The sequence below is a fragment of the Salmo salar genome, chromosome 18, assembly GCF_965601325.2.
Source record: "Salmo salar chromosome 18, fSalSal1, whole genome shotgun sequence".
NCBI classification, from domain to species: domain Eukaryota; kingdom Metazoa; phylum Chordata; class Actinopteri; order Salmoniformes; family Salmonidae; genus Salmo; species Salmo salar.
This window is the reverse complement of record NC_138308.1, coordinates 34,301,176-34,317,500: the sequence shown is the minus strand read 5'-3', so window position 1 is coordinate 34,317,500 and position 16,325 is coordinate 34,301,176. Positions and strand designations below refer to the sequence as shown.

The following is a 16,325-nucleotide window of genomic DNA, read 5'->3' as shown; positions in this document are numbered from 1 at the left end:
ATCACTTTAATAACTCTACCTACATGTACTGTACATATTACCTCAATTACCTAGACACCGGTGCCCCCGCACATTGAGACATGGATCATGTCTGTCCATTTCAAACCTCCACTGAGGTTAGTCCTTGGACCCGTATGTATGGAGAAGGGGTAAATACAGGTGGGATGGAGGAGTGATGGAGAAGGGATGGAGAGATGAAATAGAGGAGTGTGACCCCTTCCCAGGGTTGTTCTACCTTTCAGAGAAGGTCATGTGATTAACTGTTTAGCTGAAGGGGACCATCTGTTTTTTCCTCATGCTTGATTTTACTGTGTTCATTAAAAAGCCATAAAACATGCCACTGCTTTGGGAAACTTTATCATAAAAGGCCTTTTAATATTGGCAAAGTGAGGAAAGTTATCACCGCAGTCACAGAGCAGCCTCCCCAGCCATAAAAGGAGACATATTCCTCATTATTACAAGTATTATCAGAGTCATTTTATTAATTGAATCTGGATAAAATTCTGCCAAAAAGTTTTTTTTTTACTATATCTCTGGGTACTATAAAACATGTCCACGACTTTGTGCCAAATGGCACCCTATTCCCTGAGTCCCTGGTCGAAAGTAGTGCACTATATAGAGAATAGGGTGCCCTTTGGGACACATGGGACACGCACCCATGTGTCCCAGTATCTATAATCCCACCTACTGTGTCTGTGTAAGAATGAATTCACATCTTTTAGCTACACATCATAGTAGAGCTGCATCTCCTGGGGGACGTAGCACATAGAATGGTCAAGATGGTGTGGTATTTTAGAGCAGTGATTCACAACCTTTTTCAGTTACTGTACCACCAACAACATGTTGCGCTTCCCAGAGTACCCCTGAAGTAACCCCTGATGTGCATTTTACCAGTAGGACTATTGTCTCAGGAGTCTTCTCAGGTATCCCCAGGAGTCCTAGTGCCATTATAGAAATTGAAAGACCGGCTGGCTGATGGTAAAAAAAAAATGAGATTCCTTATTGGTCATGCTTTATTGACAACCGATTGGATGTTTTTATTTATTTTTATTTTATTTAACCTTTATTTAACCATGTAGGTTAAATTGAGATTTAAAATCTCATTGAGATTTAAAATCTCTTTTTCAAGAGCGTCCTGGCCAAGATAGGCAGCACAAAGTCATTACAAAAATTACAGACAAACAACATGAAAAACTACAAGTAATCTAGTAAAAACCATAGAATTCACAAGAGTATAACCAAATCAAAAACAGCAAATTAAAAACATTGACAGGTCAGGGAATCAGACTCAAGATCATTCATCAGTGATTTAAAAATACCAATTGGTACAAGTTCTTCCAGTTTAACAGTATTTTGTAAGGCGTTCCAAGACGATGGCGCAGAGTACATTAAAGCCCTTTTACCAAATTCAGTTCGGACATTTGGAACAGTTAGCAGGATAAAGTCCAGCGAACGAAGAGAGTGCCCACCACATTTCTGAACAATAAAAATGCCCAAATAAAAAGGTAGTAAACCCAAAATGTTGGGGAGAGAAGATGGAGTCCAGAGGCTCTCTGGCTCCTTGTTTTGAAATCCATCATCTACTGTACTAATTTCCACTCCTTCATCACTCTGCTCTGAATGAACTGACCAGGACAAAGCCAGCCTAATGATGAGCTGCCACCATAATGTTTTACCTGTCAAGTTTTTAACAATCAGCAGACAAGGAGAGGACACAAGGAGAGGAAATAAGGAGAGGAAATAAGGAGAGGAAACAAGGAGAGGAAACAAGAATACAACAAAAGGATATAACATAAGGAGAGGACACACTGATAGGACACAAGGAGAGGACACAAGGAGAGGACAGATATTTAGGCATTTGAGAAAGAGACCCTTTTTAACAGTGATGTGTCTCCTCCACAGCCAATGGCCAGGGGTCTAACTCCTCAGCCAATGGCCAGGGGTCTAACTCCTCAGCCAATGGCCAGGGGTCTAACTCCTCAGCCAATGGCCACGGTCTAACTCATCAGCCAATGGCCAGGTGTCAAACTCCTCAGCCAATGACCAGGGTCTAACTCCTCAGCCAGGACTCTAACTCCTCAGCCAATGGCCAGGGGTCTAACTCCTCAGACAATGGCCAGGGGTCTAACTCCTCAGCCAATGGCCAGTTGTTTAACAGTGATGTGTCTCTCCTCCTCAGCCAATGACCAGTGGTTTAACTGATCTGTCTCCTCCTCATCCATTGGCCAGTGGTTTAACTGATCTGTCTCCTCAGCCAATGGCCAGTGGTGTAACTGATCTGTCTCCTCCTCAGCCAATGGCCAGTGGAATCCCTGGGGGCCTTGGAGTGGCTGCTCCAAGTCATGTGACGGGGGTTGGCAGAGGCGGGCGCGGGTGTGCCAGGGGGCGGCGGTCACCGGGCAACAGTGTGAGGGCACGGGGGATGAAGTCCGCAAGTGCAGTGACCAGCGTTGCCCAGGTAACGATAACCCCATAACCACCATAAGTGAGACCGCAAGAGTCAATTAACTGGAAGCGTGGAGGGAAGATAATGATCTTCCTCTTCGCTGAGGAAGAGTGACGTGTCTTTCTGTTCCTGTAGGAGGAAAGGATAAGAGTTACATAAAGCAGAGGGTGGGCAACCCAGCTTCAGCTCTGCTCTGAAAATAGACAGAGCCTAGAAAGATAATCTGCAATTCAACAGTGAATTCAACAACGGAGTGATACAAAGGTTACGATAAAGATTGACAGTTGTGCTAAACTCATGAGATATGTATACTGTAGGTTATTGTCTATTCTTCAAGAACCAATGGGTAAATATCAAGACTTGAAATGACCATTGAACAGCTTCCCAAATCACAGACTGTAGCTTTAAGAGGAAGCTGTTAGAGAGAGAATAGAGAGAGAGAGAGAAATAAACAGAAAGAGAGGATAGAGAGAGAATAAGAGAGTGAGATAAAGAGAGAGACAGAGAGAGAGAGTGATAAAGAGAGAGCAAGAATAGAGAGAGAGATGAGAGAGAGATAGATAGAGAGTGAATAAGAGAAAGAGAATAGGAGAGTGAGATAAAGAGAGAGAGAGAATAGAGAGATAATAGAGAGAGAATAGAGAGAGATAAAGAGAGAGAGATAAAGAGAGAGAGAATAGAGAGAGAGATAATAGAGAGAGATAATAGAGAGAGATAAAGAACGAGAGAGAAAATAAGAGAGTGTTATTTTGTCTAGGTCCTAATGTATGATTAATATCTTAATATTAATTGATGGTGTTGATTAACCACCTGTTTTTATCTCCATGGAGACTGTTCGCTACCACAGCGATTAATGCAAATTCAATCTTCTGTTTGACCATTATCACCCTGTAAAGAGTGGCATTGTTTCTGTTGTAGGAGTAAGGACTGTAGGGAAGCAGTTCCCATTATCAATCTTTTTCAAACCTGTGCTATTTTAAGCAGTTTAATCCAACACAAAGAAACTATTTTACAACTACAGCATGTTCATGTATTACAATCTAGTTACAATCTAGTCTACACTTTTAGAGGAGGCTGGTGGGAGGAGATATAGGAAGACAGGCTCCTTGTAACGGCTGCAATGGAATTCATGGAATGGTATCAAACCAGGGGTTGGAACCAAAATTATTTTCCAATCGTTTTGTCCTAAACAGATTCATTATTTTTTGGGTTCCGTTCAACTGTTTCGACCAGCAAAATAAAGTTCTGAACCGGTTCGAACCACAAAAAACGTTGGGTTTATATTGTTCCTTTCTGTTCCTTTTAAACCGCTGAAATATGTATTATTTTTTTGCATGAATATTAAATTGTATTTTGCCATAACAGCACGGTTTAATTGTAATGAAAGACAAACACACACTGTGCTGCCAGTCAGAGTGTAGGGTGCGTGGTGGAGCTGACATTTTCAGGGGGAGCGAGAGAGTTTGGAGGAAGCTTGCCTTGAAGCGCTGGGCATCTTGTTATGACATCATTATCTGAATTAGACACACAGAGGAGGAGAAGCTTCTATGGAGGAACTTTGAATGTCTTTGAACATCCGAGTTGGTTTAACGTTGGACCAGAGCAAACGTTAGCTAGCTAACTAGCTAATGAGCTAACTAGCTAACTAACTAACTAGCTTGTGTGTGCAGAGCAGCACTATAATTAAAATCAAACTCTTACCTTTTTGGAGTTAATAAATCCAATGTGAAACGTGATAACTATAGTATCCTTAACTAGCATTGAAAAAGTAAATCCATTCTTCTCTAATTAAACATCTCTCCCTAATTTCTGAATTACACTTGTAACGTTGTCAGTAGGCTACAGTAACCTATGTAACGTTGTCAGTAGGCTACAGTAACCTATGTAACGTTGTCAGTAGGCTACAGTAACCTATGTAACGTTGTCAGTAGCCTACAGTAACCTATGTAACGTTGTCAGTAGCCTACAGTAACCTATGTAACGTTGTCAGTAGGCTACAGTAACCTATGTAACGTTGTCAGTAGCCTACAGTAACCTATGTAACGTTGTCAGTAGCCTACAGTAACCTATGTAACGTTGTCAGTAGACTACAGTAACCTATGTAACATTGTCAGTAGGCTACAGTAACCTATGTAACGTTGTCAGTAGGCTACAGTAACCTATGTAACGTTGTCAGTGGGCTACAGTAACTTATGTAACGTTGTCAGTAGGCTACAGTAACCTATGTAACGTTGTCAGTAGGCTACAGTAACCTATGTAACGTTGTCAGTAGGCTACAGTAACCTATGTAACGTTGTCAGTAGCCTACAGTAACCTATGTAACGTTGTCAGTAGCCTACAGTAACCTATGTAACGTTGTCAGTAGGCTACAGTAACCTATGTAACGTTGTCAGTAGGCTACAGTAACCTATGTAACGTTGTCAGTAGGCTACAGTAACCTATGTAACGTTGTCAGTAGCCTACAGTAACCTATGTAACGTTGTCAGTAGCCTACAGTAACCTATGTAACGTTGTCAGTGGGCTACAGTAACCTATGCTTCACAGGGGAGGGGCAGGTAGACTCAACACAAACACCTTGAAGCGCTGGCAAAAATTTCCAGCTGGCAGGCAGACGCTGGAATAATAATAATAATAAAAAAAATATTATATTAATAATAATAATAATAATAATAATATTTAAAAAAATATATATATATATATATATAAAAAAATATAAAAAATTAAAAAATCTATATAATAATTAAAATGATAAAAATTATCATAATAATAATAATAATTTCTGAGTGACAGACTGAAGGCTTTGTATAGGCACTTTTTTATGTGACTTTTGTGGGACTGGAAAAAAAATGCCCGGAACATAAAATAATGTTTTTAACCAGTTCGCATGCTTTTAAAATAACGGTTCTCTTCCGGGACAGTATAGATAACTTTAGTTTATGGTCCGGGTTCCGTTCCTAATTGTTATTTTCCGGTTTTCGGTTCTGTTCCCTGAATCAGTTCCAACCCTTGATGGAAACCACGTTTGACTCCGTTCCAAAAATTCCATTCCAACTATTACTATGAGCCCATCCTCCTATATCTCCTCCCACCAGCCTCTTCTGGACTATACATATTTGTGAGTCAGCAATAACCCAGCAATGTGTTGTGTACGGTTCCCTCCCCAGCGCCGTATGAGATCTGTCTGGAGGACTACACTGTATCCATGGTGTGGAGAAGAACACCTTCAGGAGAACTGGCCTTCAACAGGTGTCCTCCCAATGCCACGGGTAAGGACATGTGTGTGTGTGTGTGTTTGTGTGTGTGCGTGTGTTTGTGTGTGCGTGTGTTTGTGTGTGCGTGTGTTTGTGTGTGCGTGTGTTTGTGTGCGTGTGTGTTTGTGTGCGTGTGCGTATGTGTGTGTGTGCGTGTGTGTGCGTGTGCGTGTGTGTGCGTGTGTGTGTGTGTGTGTGCGTGCGTGTGCGTGTATGTGTGCATGTGTGTGTGTGTGTGTATGTCTGTGTCCTCCTAATGCTACAGGTAAGAATACAGTCATGCCCTGGGGTTTTGTCTATCCTAGTGGTTACCACCGCTGCCTTTGGGGCATGTGAGCGTGGTATCAAACACTTGTTGTACCCACTCACTTATCCTACTTTTTTCATTCAAGTCTTCACTTTTAACTTCGATTCATACATTTTTTTCTCCAAAATAACACTTTAAATAAAGGATAGTCCTGCTGGTCTGAATTCAGACTCCAGCTGCTGTATGGCCATTGACTGAATAATGAACCAAGAGAAACTAGAGCACTTTAGAATGTTCTGCTGTAACTTAGTTGAGAATGAAATGAGTCATTTTCCAGGGGTTATTATGTTGAGGTTTCATTGGGAGCTTTCTGTCCATTACTCATGTGTAGAGAGGACTAGTGGTGATGGATATGTCCCTGTCACATTCCACTGACACATCCATTCCTGCTGTGACGGATTGGAAGTGCTTTACACGGTGCCTGTGTCCCAAACGATTCCCTATTTCATATACAATGCACTATTTTCTTTTAAAGTTCTGCACTACATAGGGAATAGGGTGCCATTTGAGATGCAATGGTATGTTTCTACTGAACAGATTTCCCTATTTGCATTGCATTGACCCTCACAGCGTTATGTCAATGTGTTTTCAAATAGCCTACAGCCAAAGACAGGGACATATTACAAGGCTAACTATGATTATATTGCCTACAACAGCATGGCACTTTTTAACTGCTGTTTTCTACAGGTAAGGAAAAAGGCCTCCTCCTCTTCCTCCTCCTCCTCCTTCCCTTTATCAAAGACCTCATGGCTCCTCCTCCTTCCCTCCCCTCCCCTTGTCCTCCTCCTTGTCCTCCTTCCAACCTCTCCCCTCCCCCTCGTCTCCCTCCTTCCATCCACCCCCCCTCCTCCTTCCCTCCCCTCCCCTTGTCCTCCTCCTTGTCCTCCTTCCAACCTCTCCCCTCCCCCTCCTCCTCCTCACCTCCCCTCCTCTCCTCTCCCCCTCCCCTCCCTTCCTCCACTCCTCCCCTCCTCCTCCTCCTCCTCCTCCTCCTCACCTCCCCTCCTCTCCTCTCCCCCTCCTCTCCTCTCCTCCTCCTCCTCCTCCCCCTCCCCTCCTCCTCCCCTCCTCCACCCCTCCCCTCCCCTCCTCCACCCCTCCTTCACCCCTCCCCTCCTCTCCTCTCCCCCTCCTCCCCTCCTCCTCCTCCTCCTCCTTGTCTTAATCAGACACCTGAAGGCTCCACAGTGTACCTGTTGTTTGATCCATGTGGTGGGACTGATAAGCTGCTGTGGTTGTGTGTGTCTGTATTGTGAATGGTAGAAAGTGAAGCAGGGAAGCGGTCACACTGAACCCACATGTCCCCCAGCACACTCTCTGTTTGATTCCACTATCACACCACTGGACACAGAGGACATTGAAAAGTGCAGGAGGTGTGTGGTTATAATAGAAGGGTCTGTGTCCCAAATGGCACCCTATTCCCTATATAAAGCACTACTTTTGGCCTTGGTCAAAACTAGGGCACAGTGTAGGGAATAGGGTGCCATTTGGGAGCCAGAGTTCTATCTGGACTGTGAAAAGAGATGAAAACAGAATCAGGGGGATTGTGTTGAGGAAACAGGGTGCTCGGTGGGGTGGGGAGGGTACGTGTGAGTGTGTGTGTGTGTGTGTGTGTGTGTGTGTGTGTGTGTGTGTGTGTGTGTGTGTGTGTGTGTGTGTGTGTGTGTGTGTGTGTGTGTGTGTGTGTGTGTGTGCGAGTGTCTGTGGTGGAGCGCATGATGGGGAGCGATATGTGGAGTACCCTCCAGCAAGTCAACAGCTGGGTAGGTATGATGCAAAACCCTTGTGTAAGATTGCGTGGCATTGGATAGTGTGTGTGCATGTGCATGTACGTGCGTGCGTGCGTGTGTGTGTGTATGTGTGTGTGTGTGTGTGTGTGTGTGTGTGTGTGTGTCCATGTCAGTGTCAGTGTTAGTATTATAGTACTGTACTGATTGTTGATGCCCTGACACAGTGTATCCAATCCGTTTTTTTTCATGTGTGGTCATGCCTTGTTGCTTGTTGCAGTTGAACACAAATGCACAGATGATGTGAGAGACACTGGTGTAGATATCTCTGCTGTATGTTAGACATTGGTGTAGATATCTCTGCTGTATATAAGACATTGGTGTAGATATCTCTGCTGTATGTTAGACATTGGTGTAGATATCTCTGCTGTATATAAGACATTGGTGTAGATATCTCTGCTGTATGTTAAACATTAGTGTAGATATCTCTGCTGTATGTTAGACATTGGTGTAGATATCTCTGCTGTATGTTAGACATTGGTGTAGATATCTCTGCTGTATGTAAGACATTGGTGTAGATATCTCTGCTGTATGTTAGACATTGGTGTAGATATCGCTGCTGTATGTTAGACATTGGTTTAGATATCTCTGCTGTATGTTAGACATTGGTTTAGATATCTCTGCTGTATGTAAGACATTGGTGTAGATATCTCTGCTGTATGTTAGACATTGGTGTAGATATCTCTGCTGTATGTTAGACATTGGTGTAGATATCTCTGCTGTATGTTAGACATTGGTGTAGATATCTCTGCTGTATGTTAGATATTGGTGTAGATATCTCTGCTGTATGTTAGACATTGGTGTAGATATCTCTGCTGTATGTTAGACATTGGTGTAGATATCTCTGCTGTATGTTAGACATTGTTGTAGATATCTCTGCTGTATGTTAGACATTGTTGTAGATATCTCTGCTGTATGTTAGACATTGGTGTAGATATCTCTGCTGTATGTTAGACATTGTTGTAGATATCTCTGCTGTATGTTAGACATTGGTGTAGATATCTCTGCTGTATGTTAGACATTGGTGTAGATATCTCTGCTGTATGTTAGACATTGGTGTAGATATCTCTGCTGTATGTTAGACATTGGTGTAGATATCTCTGCTGTATGTTAGACATTGTTGTAGATATCTCTGCTGTATGTTAGACATTGTTGTAGATATCTCTGCTGTATGTTAGACATTGGTGTAGATATCTCTGCTGTATGTTAGACATTGGTGTAGATATCTCTGCTGTATGTTAGACATTGGTGTAGATATCTCTGCTGTATGTTAGACATTGTTGTAGATATCTCTGCTGTATGTTAGACATTGGTGTAGATATCTCTGCTGTATGTTAGACATTGGTGTAGATATCTCTGCTGTATGTAACCTTTAGCCTTTAACACTATTGAACAAACACAGAAGCAGCATCTGGCTTCCAAATAGCTACAGTGTATTTTCTGCCTTTAACTTCCAATGGAAGATGTGAGGGGCTGAGGGAAATTACACAAGGAAGATACGTCTCCTATGAACAAGTATTAATCTCTCTCTCTCTCTCTCTCTCTCCTCTCTCTCTCTCTCTCTCTCTCTCATCCTCTCCCTCTTTCTCCTAATCTCTGCTGACACCCTATTTTTTCTCTCTACCTTTGATTCTGTTCTTATTTCTTTCTCTGTTCTCTGTATTTTTCTCTCACGCTCTTGCTCTCTCTCTCATCCTCTATCTCTGTCCTCCCTCCCCTCCCTCATGTCCCCCGCCCCCACCTGCTCCCCCTTCCATATCTGTCTCCCTCTCTATTTCTCTTTCTCTCTGTTCTTTGCCCCTTTCTATCTACTGTCTCTCCCCTCTCTTGCTCCCCTCTCCCCTCTCTCTCTCCACCCCTCTCTCTCCCTCTCCTCGTTCTCTCTCTCTCTCTTTCTCTCCTGTCTTCCACAGGCACCACGAGTCGACGCTGCTCTCTGGATCACCGGGGTGTGGCCTATTGGGAACCACCCAGCTATGCCCGCTGCATAACCAATGAATATAGATACCTGCAGCAATCAGTAGGTCTATCTTCAGTAGGTCTACTGTACTTCTCTTTCTATCCTCTCCTCTCCTCTCCTCTCCTCTCCTCTCCTCTCCTCTCCTCTCCTCTCCTCTCCTCTCCTCTCCTCTCCTCTCCTCTCCTCTCCTCTCCTCTCCTCTCCTCTCCTCCTCTCCTCTCCTCTCCTCTCCTCTCCTCTCCTCTCTTCTGTCTTCTCCTGTCCTCTCCCCTCCTCCTTCTCTTCTCCCCTTTCCTCACAGTGTCTGTTTGTGGCACATCATAAATTCACCATTACCCAATGTTCCCAACTGCACTGTTGCCAAAGATGAACATTCAATAGGGGAGCAAATGAAACCATTCATTTGTAATGAATAGACCTCGGCAACTCTTTGATTAAGTGCTACTGGCAGTTACCCCCATATCACCAACGTCTCCCATGGATGTTTCTCCTCTTTGGGCGGGGTATTTAATAACCATTTTCACTATTGTGGAAGCAATGATTTGGTAGTATTTAGGTATATATTGCTTCTTCTCATAGCAAGATAGTATTATTATACATCTATTAAATATTCTATCCATCATTCACTGACCCAGAATGGATTTAAGGCCGGAACAAATTGGACTAAATAGAATGAAACTGAACAATAAAGGTAGAAAAAAAGCAGGTTTTTAAATGAGGATAAAAAGAGGAGATTAAAAGCGGAATGCTGAATGCAAACTATTAACCCCGTCCAGTCCTGCAACATGTCATCGCTCCACTGACATACCTCTACTCTATCTCTACCCTGCTGCTACTGACATACCTCTACTCTCTCTCTACCCTGCTGCTACTGACATACCTCTACTCTCTCTCTCTACCCTGCTGCTACTGACATACCACTACTCTCTCTCTACCCTGCTACTACTGACATACCTCTACTCTCTCTCTCTACCCTGCTGCTACTGACATACCTCTACTCTCTCTCTCTACCCTGCTGCTACTGACATACCTCTACTCTCTCTCTCTACCCTGCTACTACTGACATACCTCTACTCTCTCTCTCTACCCTGCTGCTACTGACATACCACTACTCTCTCTCTACCCTGCTACTACTGACATACCTCTACTCTCTCTCTCTACCCTGCTGCTACTGACATACCTCTACTCTCTCTCTCTACCCTGCTGCTACTGACATACCTCTACTCTCTCTCTCTACCCTGCTACTGACATACCTCTACTCTCTCTCTCTACCCTGCTGCTACTGACATACCTCTACTCTCTCTCTACCCTGCTGCTACTGACATACCTCTACTCTCTCTCTCTACCCTGCTCCTACTGACATACCTCTACTCTCTCTCTCTACCCTGCTACTGACATACCTCTACTCTCTCTCTCTACCCTGCTACTGACATACCTCTACTCTCTCTCTCTCTACCCTGCTGCTACTGACATACCTCTACTCTCTCTCTCTACCCTGCTACTACTGACATACCTCTACTCTCTCTCTCTCTCTACCCTGCTGCTACTGACATACCTCTACTCTCTCTCTACCCTGCTATTACTGACATACCTCTACTCTCTCTCTACCCTGCTACTACTGACATACCTCTACTCTCTCTCTCTACCCTGCTACTACTGACATACCTCTACCCTCTCTCTCTACCCTGCTGCTACTGACATACCTCTACTCTCTCTCTACCCTGCTACTACTGACATACCTCTACTCTCTCTCTCTACACTGCTGCTACTGACATACCTCTACTCTCTCTCTACACTGCTACTACTGACATACCTCTACCCTCTCTCTCTACCCTGCTGCTACTGACATACCTCTACTCTCTCTCTACCCTGCTACTACTGACATACCTCTACTCTCTCTCTCTACCCTGCTACTACTGACATACCTCTACCCTCTCTCTCTACCCTGCTGCTACTGACATACCTCTACTCTCTCTCTACCCTGCTACTACTGACATACCTCTACTCTCTCTCTCTACCCTGCTACTACTGACATACCTCTACCCTCTCTCTCTACCCTGCTGCTACTGACATACCTCTACTCTCTCTCTACCCTGCTATTACTGACATACCTCTACTCTCTCTCTCTACCCTGCTGCTACTGACATACCTCTACTCTCTCTCTACACTGCTACTACTGACATACCTCTACCCTCTCTCTCTACCCTGCTGCTACTGACATACCTCTACTCTCTCTCTACCCTGCTACTACTGACATACCTCTACTCTCTCTCTCTACCCTGCTACTACTGACATACCTCTACCCTCTCTCTCTACCCTGCTGCTACTGACATACCTCTACTCTCTCTCTACCCTGCTACTACTGACATACCTCTACTCTCTCTCTCTACCCTGCTACTACTGACATACCTCTACTCTCTCTCTCTACCCTGCTGCTACTGACATACCACTACTCTCTTCTCTACCCTGCTACTACTGACATACCTCTACTCTCTCTACCCTGCTGCTACTGACATACCTCTACTCTCTCTCTACCCTGCTACTACTGACATACATCTACTCTCTCTCTCTACCCTGCTACTACTGACATACCTCTACTCTCTCTACCCTGCTGCTACTGACATACCTCTACTATCTCTCTACCCTGCTGCTACTGACATACCTCTACTCTCTCTCTCTACCCTGCTGCTACTGACATACCTCTACTCTCTCTCTCTACCCTGCTACTGACATACCTCTACTCTCTCTCTCTACCCTGCTGCTACTGACATACCTCTACTCTCTCTCTACCCTGCTGCTACTGACATACCTCTACTCTCTCTCTCTACCCTGCTGCTACTGACATACCTCTACTCTCTCTCTCTACCCTGCTACTGACATACCTCTACTCTCTCTCTCTACCCTGCTACTGACATACCTCTACTCTCTCTCTCTACCCTGCTGCTACTGACATACCTCTACTCTCTCTCTCTACCCTGCTACTACTGACATACCTCTACTCTCTCTCTCTCTACCCTGCTGCTACTGACATACCTCTACTCTCTCTCTACCCTGCTACTACTGACATACCTCTACTCTCTCTCTACCCTGCTACTACTGACATACCTCTACCCTCTCTCTCTACCCTGCTGCTACTGACATACCTCTACTCTCTCTCTCTACCCTGCTGCTACTGACATACCTCTACTCTCTCTCTACCCTGCTACTACTGACATACCTCTACTCTCTCTCTCTACCCTGCTACTACTGACATACCTCTACCCTCTCTCTCTACCCTGCTGCTACTGACATACCTCTACTCTCTCTCTACCCTGCTACTACTGACATACCTCTACTCTCTCTCTCTACCCTGCTGCTACTGACATACCTCTACTCTCTCTCTACCCTGCTACTGACATCACTCTACTCTCTCTCTCTACCCTGCTGCTACTGACATACCTCTACCCTCTCTCTATCCTACTACTACTGACATACCTCTACTCTCTCTCTCTACCCTGCTGCTACTGACATACCTCTACTCTCTCTCTACCCTGCTGCTACTGACATACCTCTACTCTCTCTCTCTACCCTGCTGCTACTGACATACCTCTACTCTCTCTCTGCCCTGCTACTACTGACATACCTCTACTCTCTCTCTACCCTGCTACTACTGACATACCTCTACTCTCTCTCTACCCTGCTACTACTGACATACCTCTACTCTCTCTCTACCCTGCTGCTACTGACATACCTCTACTCTCTCTACCCTGCTACTGCTGACATACCTCTACTCTCTCTCTCACCCTGCTACTGACATACCTCTACTATCTCTCTCTACCCTGCTGCTACTGACATACCTCTACTCTATCTCTACCCTGCTGCTACTGACATACCTCTACTCTCTCTCTACCCTGCTACTACTGACATACCTCTACTCTCTCTACCCTGCTGCTACTGACATACCTCTACTATCGCTCTACCATGCTACTACTGACATACCTCTACTCTCTCTCTACCCTACTACTACTGACATACCTCTACTCTCTCTACCCTGCTACTACTGACATACCTCTACTATCTCTCTCTACCCTGCTGCTACTGACATACCTCTACTCTATCTCTACCCTGCTGCTACTGACATACCTCTACTCTGTCTCTACCCTGCTACTACTGACATACCTCTACTCTCTCTACCCTGCTGCTACTGACATACCTCTACTATCGCTCTACCCTGCTACTACTGACATACCTCTACTCTCTCTCTCTACCCTACTACTACTGACATACCTCTACTCTCTCTACCCTGCTACTGCTGACATACCTCTACTCTCTCTCTCTACCCTGCTGCTACTGACATACCTCTACTCTCTCTCTACCCTGCTACTACTGACATACCTCTACTCTCTCTCTACCCTGCTCCTACTGACATACCTCTACTCTCTCTCTACCCTGCTACTACTGACATACCTCTACTCTCTCTACCCTGCTACTGTTGACATACCTCTACTCTCTCTCTACCCTGCTGCTACTGACATACCTCTACTCTCTCTCTACCCTGCTGCTACTGACATACCTCTACTCTCTCTCTCTACCCTGCTGCTACTGACATACCTCTACTCTCTCTCTACCCTGCTACTACTGACATACCTCTACTCTCTCTCTACCCTGCTACTACTGACATACCTCTACTCTCTCTCTACCCTGCTACTACTGACATACCTCTACTCTCTCTCTACCCTGCTACTACTGACATACCTCTACTCACTCTCTACCCTGCTACTACTGACATACCTCTACTATCTCTCTCTACCCTGCTGCTACTGACATACCTCTACTCTATCTCTACCCTGCTGCTACTGACATACCTCTACTCTCTCTCTACCCTGCTACTACTGACATACCTCTACTCTCTCTACCCTGCTGCTACTGACATACCTCTACTATCGCTCTACCCTGCTACTACTGACATACCTCTACTCTCTCTCTACCCTACTACTACTGACATACCTCTACTCTCTCTACCCTGCTACTGCTGACATACCTCTACTCTCTCTCTCTACCCTGCTGCTACTGACATACCTCTACTCTCTCTCTACCCTGCTACTACTGACATACCTCTACTCTCTCTCTCTACCCTGCTACTACTGACATACCTCTACTCTCTCTCTACCCTGCTACTACTGACATACCTCTACTCTCTCTCTACCCTGCTACTACTGACATACCTCTACTCACTCTCTACCCTGCTACTACTGACATACCTCTACTATCTCTCTCTACCCTGCTGCTACTGACATACCTCTACTCTCTCTACCCTGCTGCTACTGACATACCTCTACTCTCTCTCTCTACCCTGCTTCTACTGACATACCTCTACTCACTCTCTCTCTACCCTGCTACTACTGACATACCTCTACTCTCTCTCTCTACCCTGCTTCTACTGACATACCTCTACACTCTCTCTACCCTACTGCTACTGACATACCTCTACTCACTCTCTCTCTACCCTGCTACTACTGACATACCTCTACTCTCTCTCTACCCTGCGACTACTGTTTTACTTCCCTCTTCAGTCTACAGTGGTTTTCCAACATCTGTGGACACAGACATAGATCTGTGAAAATGAAATACTTACAGGGGATGGTAGATATTTCTTCAGTCATCATTCATCTTCACTGTATTTATTTCATACTCTATATATCTTTTCCAATATATGCAATGTATGCAGGTGATATGGTAATGTGGATATTGAAAGTAAACAATATTATAGAGACTAATAACACTACAGCTGATGTTAATGTAGACAGTTTAAACCACATTATAGAGACATACAGGATAACACTACAGCTGATGTTAATGTAGACAGTTTAAACCACGTTATAGAGACTTACAGGATAACACTACAGCTGATGTTAATGTAGACAGTTTAAACCACGTTATAGAGACATACAGGATAACACTACAGCTGATGTTAATGTAGACAGTTTAAACCACATTATAGAGACATACAGGATAACACTACAGCTGATGTTAATGTAGACAGTTTAAACCACATTATAGAGACATACAGGATAACACTACAGCTGATGTTAATGTAGACAGTTTAAACCACATTATAGAGACTTACAGGATAACACTACAGCTGATGTTAATGTAGACAGTTTAAACCACATTATAGAGACTTACAGGATAACACTACAGCTGATGTTAATGTAGACAGAATAAACCACGTTATAGAGACTTACAGGATAACACTACAGCTGATGTTAATGTAGTCAGTTTAAACCACGTATTGCAGTAATCTACTGCAGAGAACAGTCTCATAGTTCTCGTCCTCCTCTTCCTTCTCCTGGAGGTCGAGGGTCAGGGAAAGCTGTCATATAAACTGTAGTAATACTGTAATAATATACTGTATATTATACTTTAGAGGACCGCCAGGGCCTTATGGTCCTCTCTCTTCTCTTCCTTCTCCTGGAGGTCCAAGGCAACTGGGCTAAGGGCCAGAGAATGCATTCTAAATGAAATCAATCAATGTAGTAATACTGTAGTAATATACTGTAATATAGTGTAGAGAATCAATCAATGTAGTAATACT

At 44.2% G+C, this 16,325-nt stretch overlaps 1 protein-coding gene across 5 annotated transcripts in view; it reads left to right on the top strand.

Moving 5' to 3' along the window:
- Positions 1-16,325, top strand: part of LOC106560286 (adhesion G protein-coupled receptor B3) — a 352,944-nt gene that overhangs the window by 125,402 nt on the left and 211,217 nt on the right. For all 5 annotated transcript variants that reach the window (XM_082964912.1, XM_082964910.1, XM_082964911.1 and 2 more), the window contains 3 exons: positions 2,294-2,458; positions 5,611-5,712; positions 9,705-9,811. In XM_082964912.1, the coding sequence (XP_082821038.1) occupies positions 2,294-2,458; positions 5,611-5,712; positions 9,705-9,811 (374 nt within the window). The remainder of the gene's footprint in view (positions 1-2,293; positions 2,459-5,610; positions 5,713-9,704; positions 9,812-16,325) is intronic.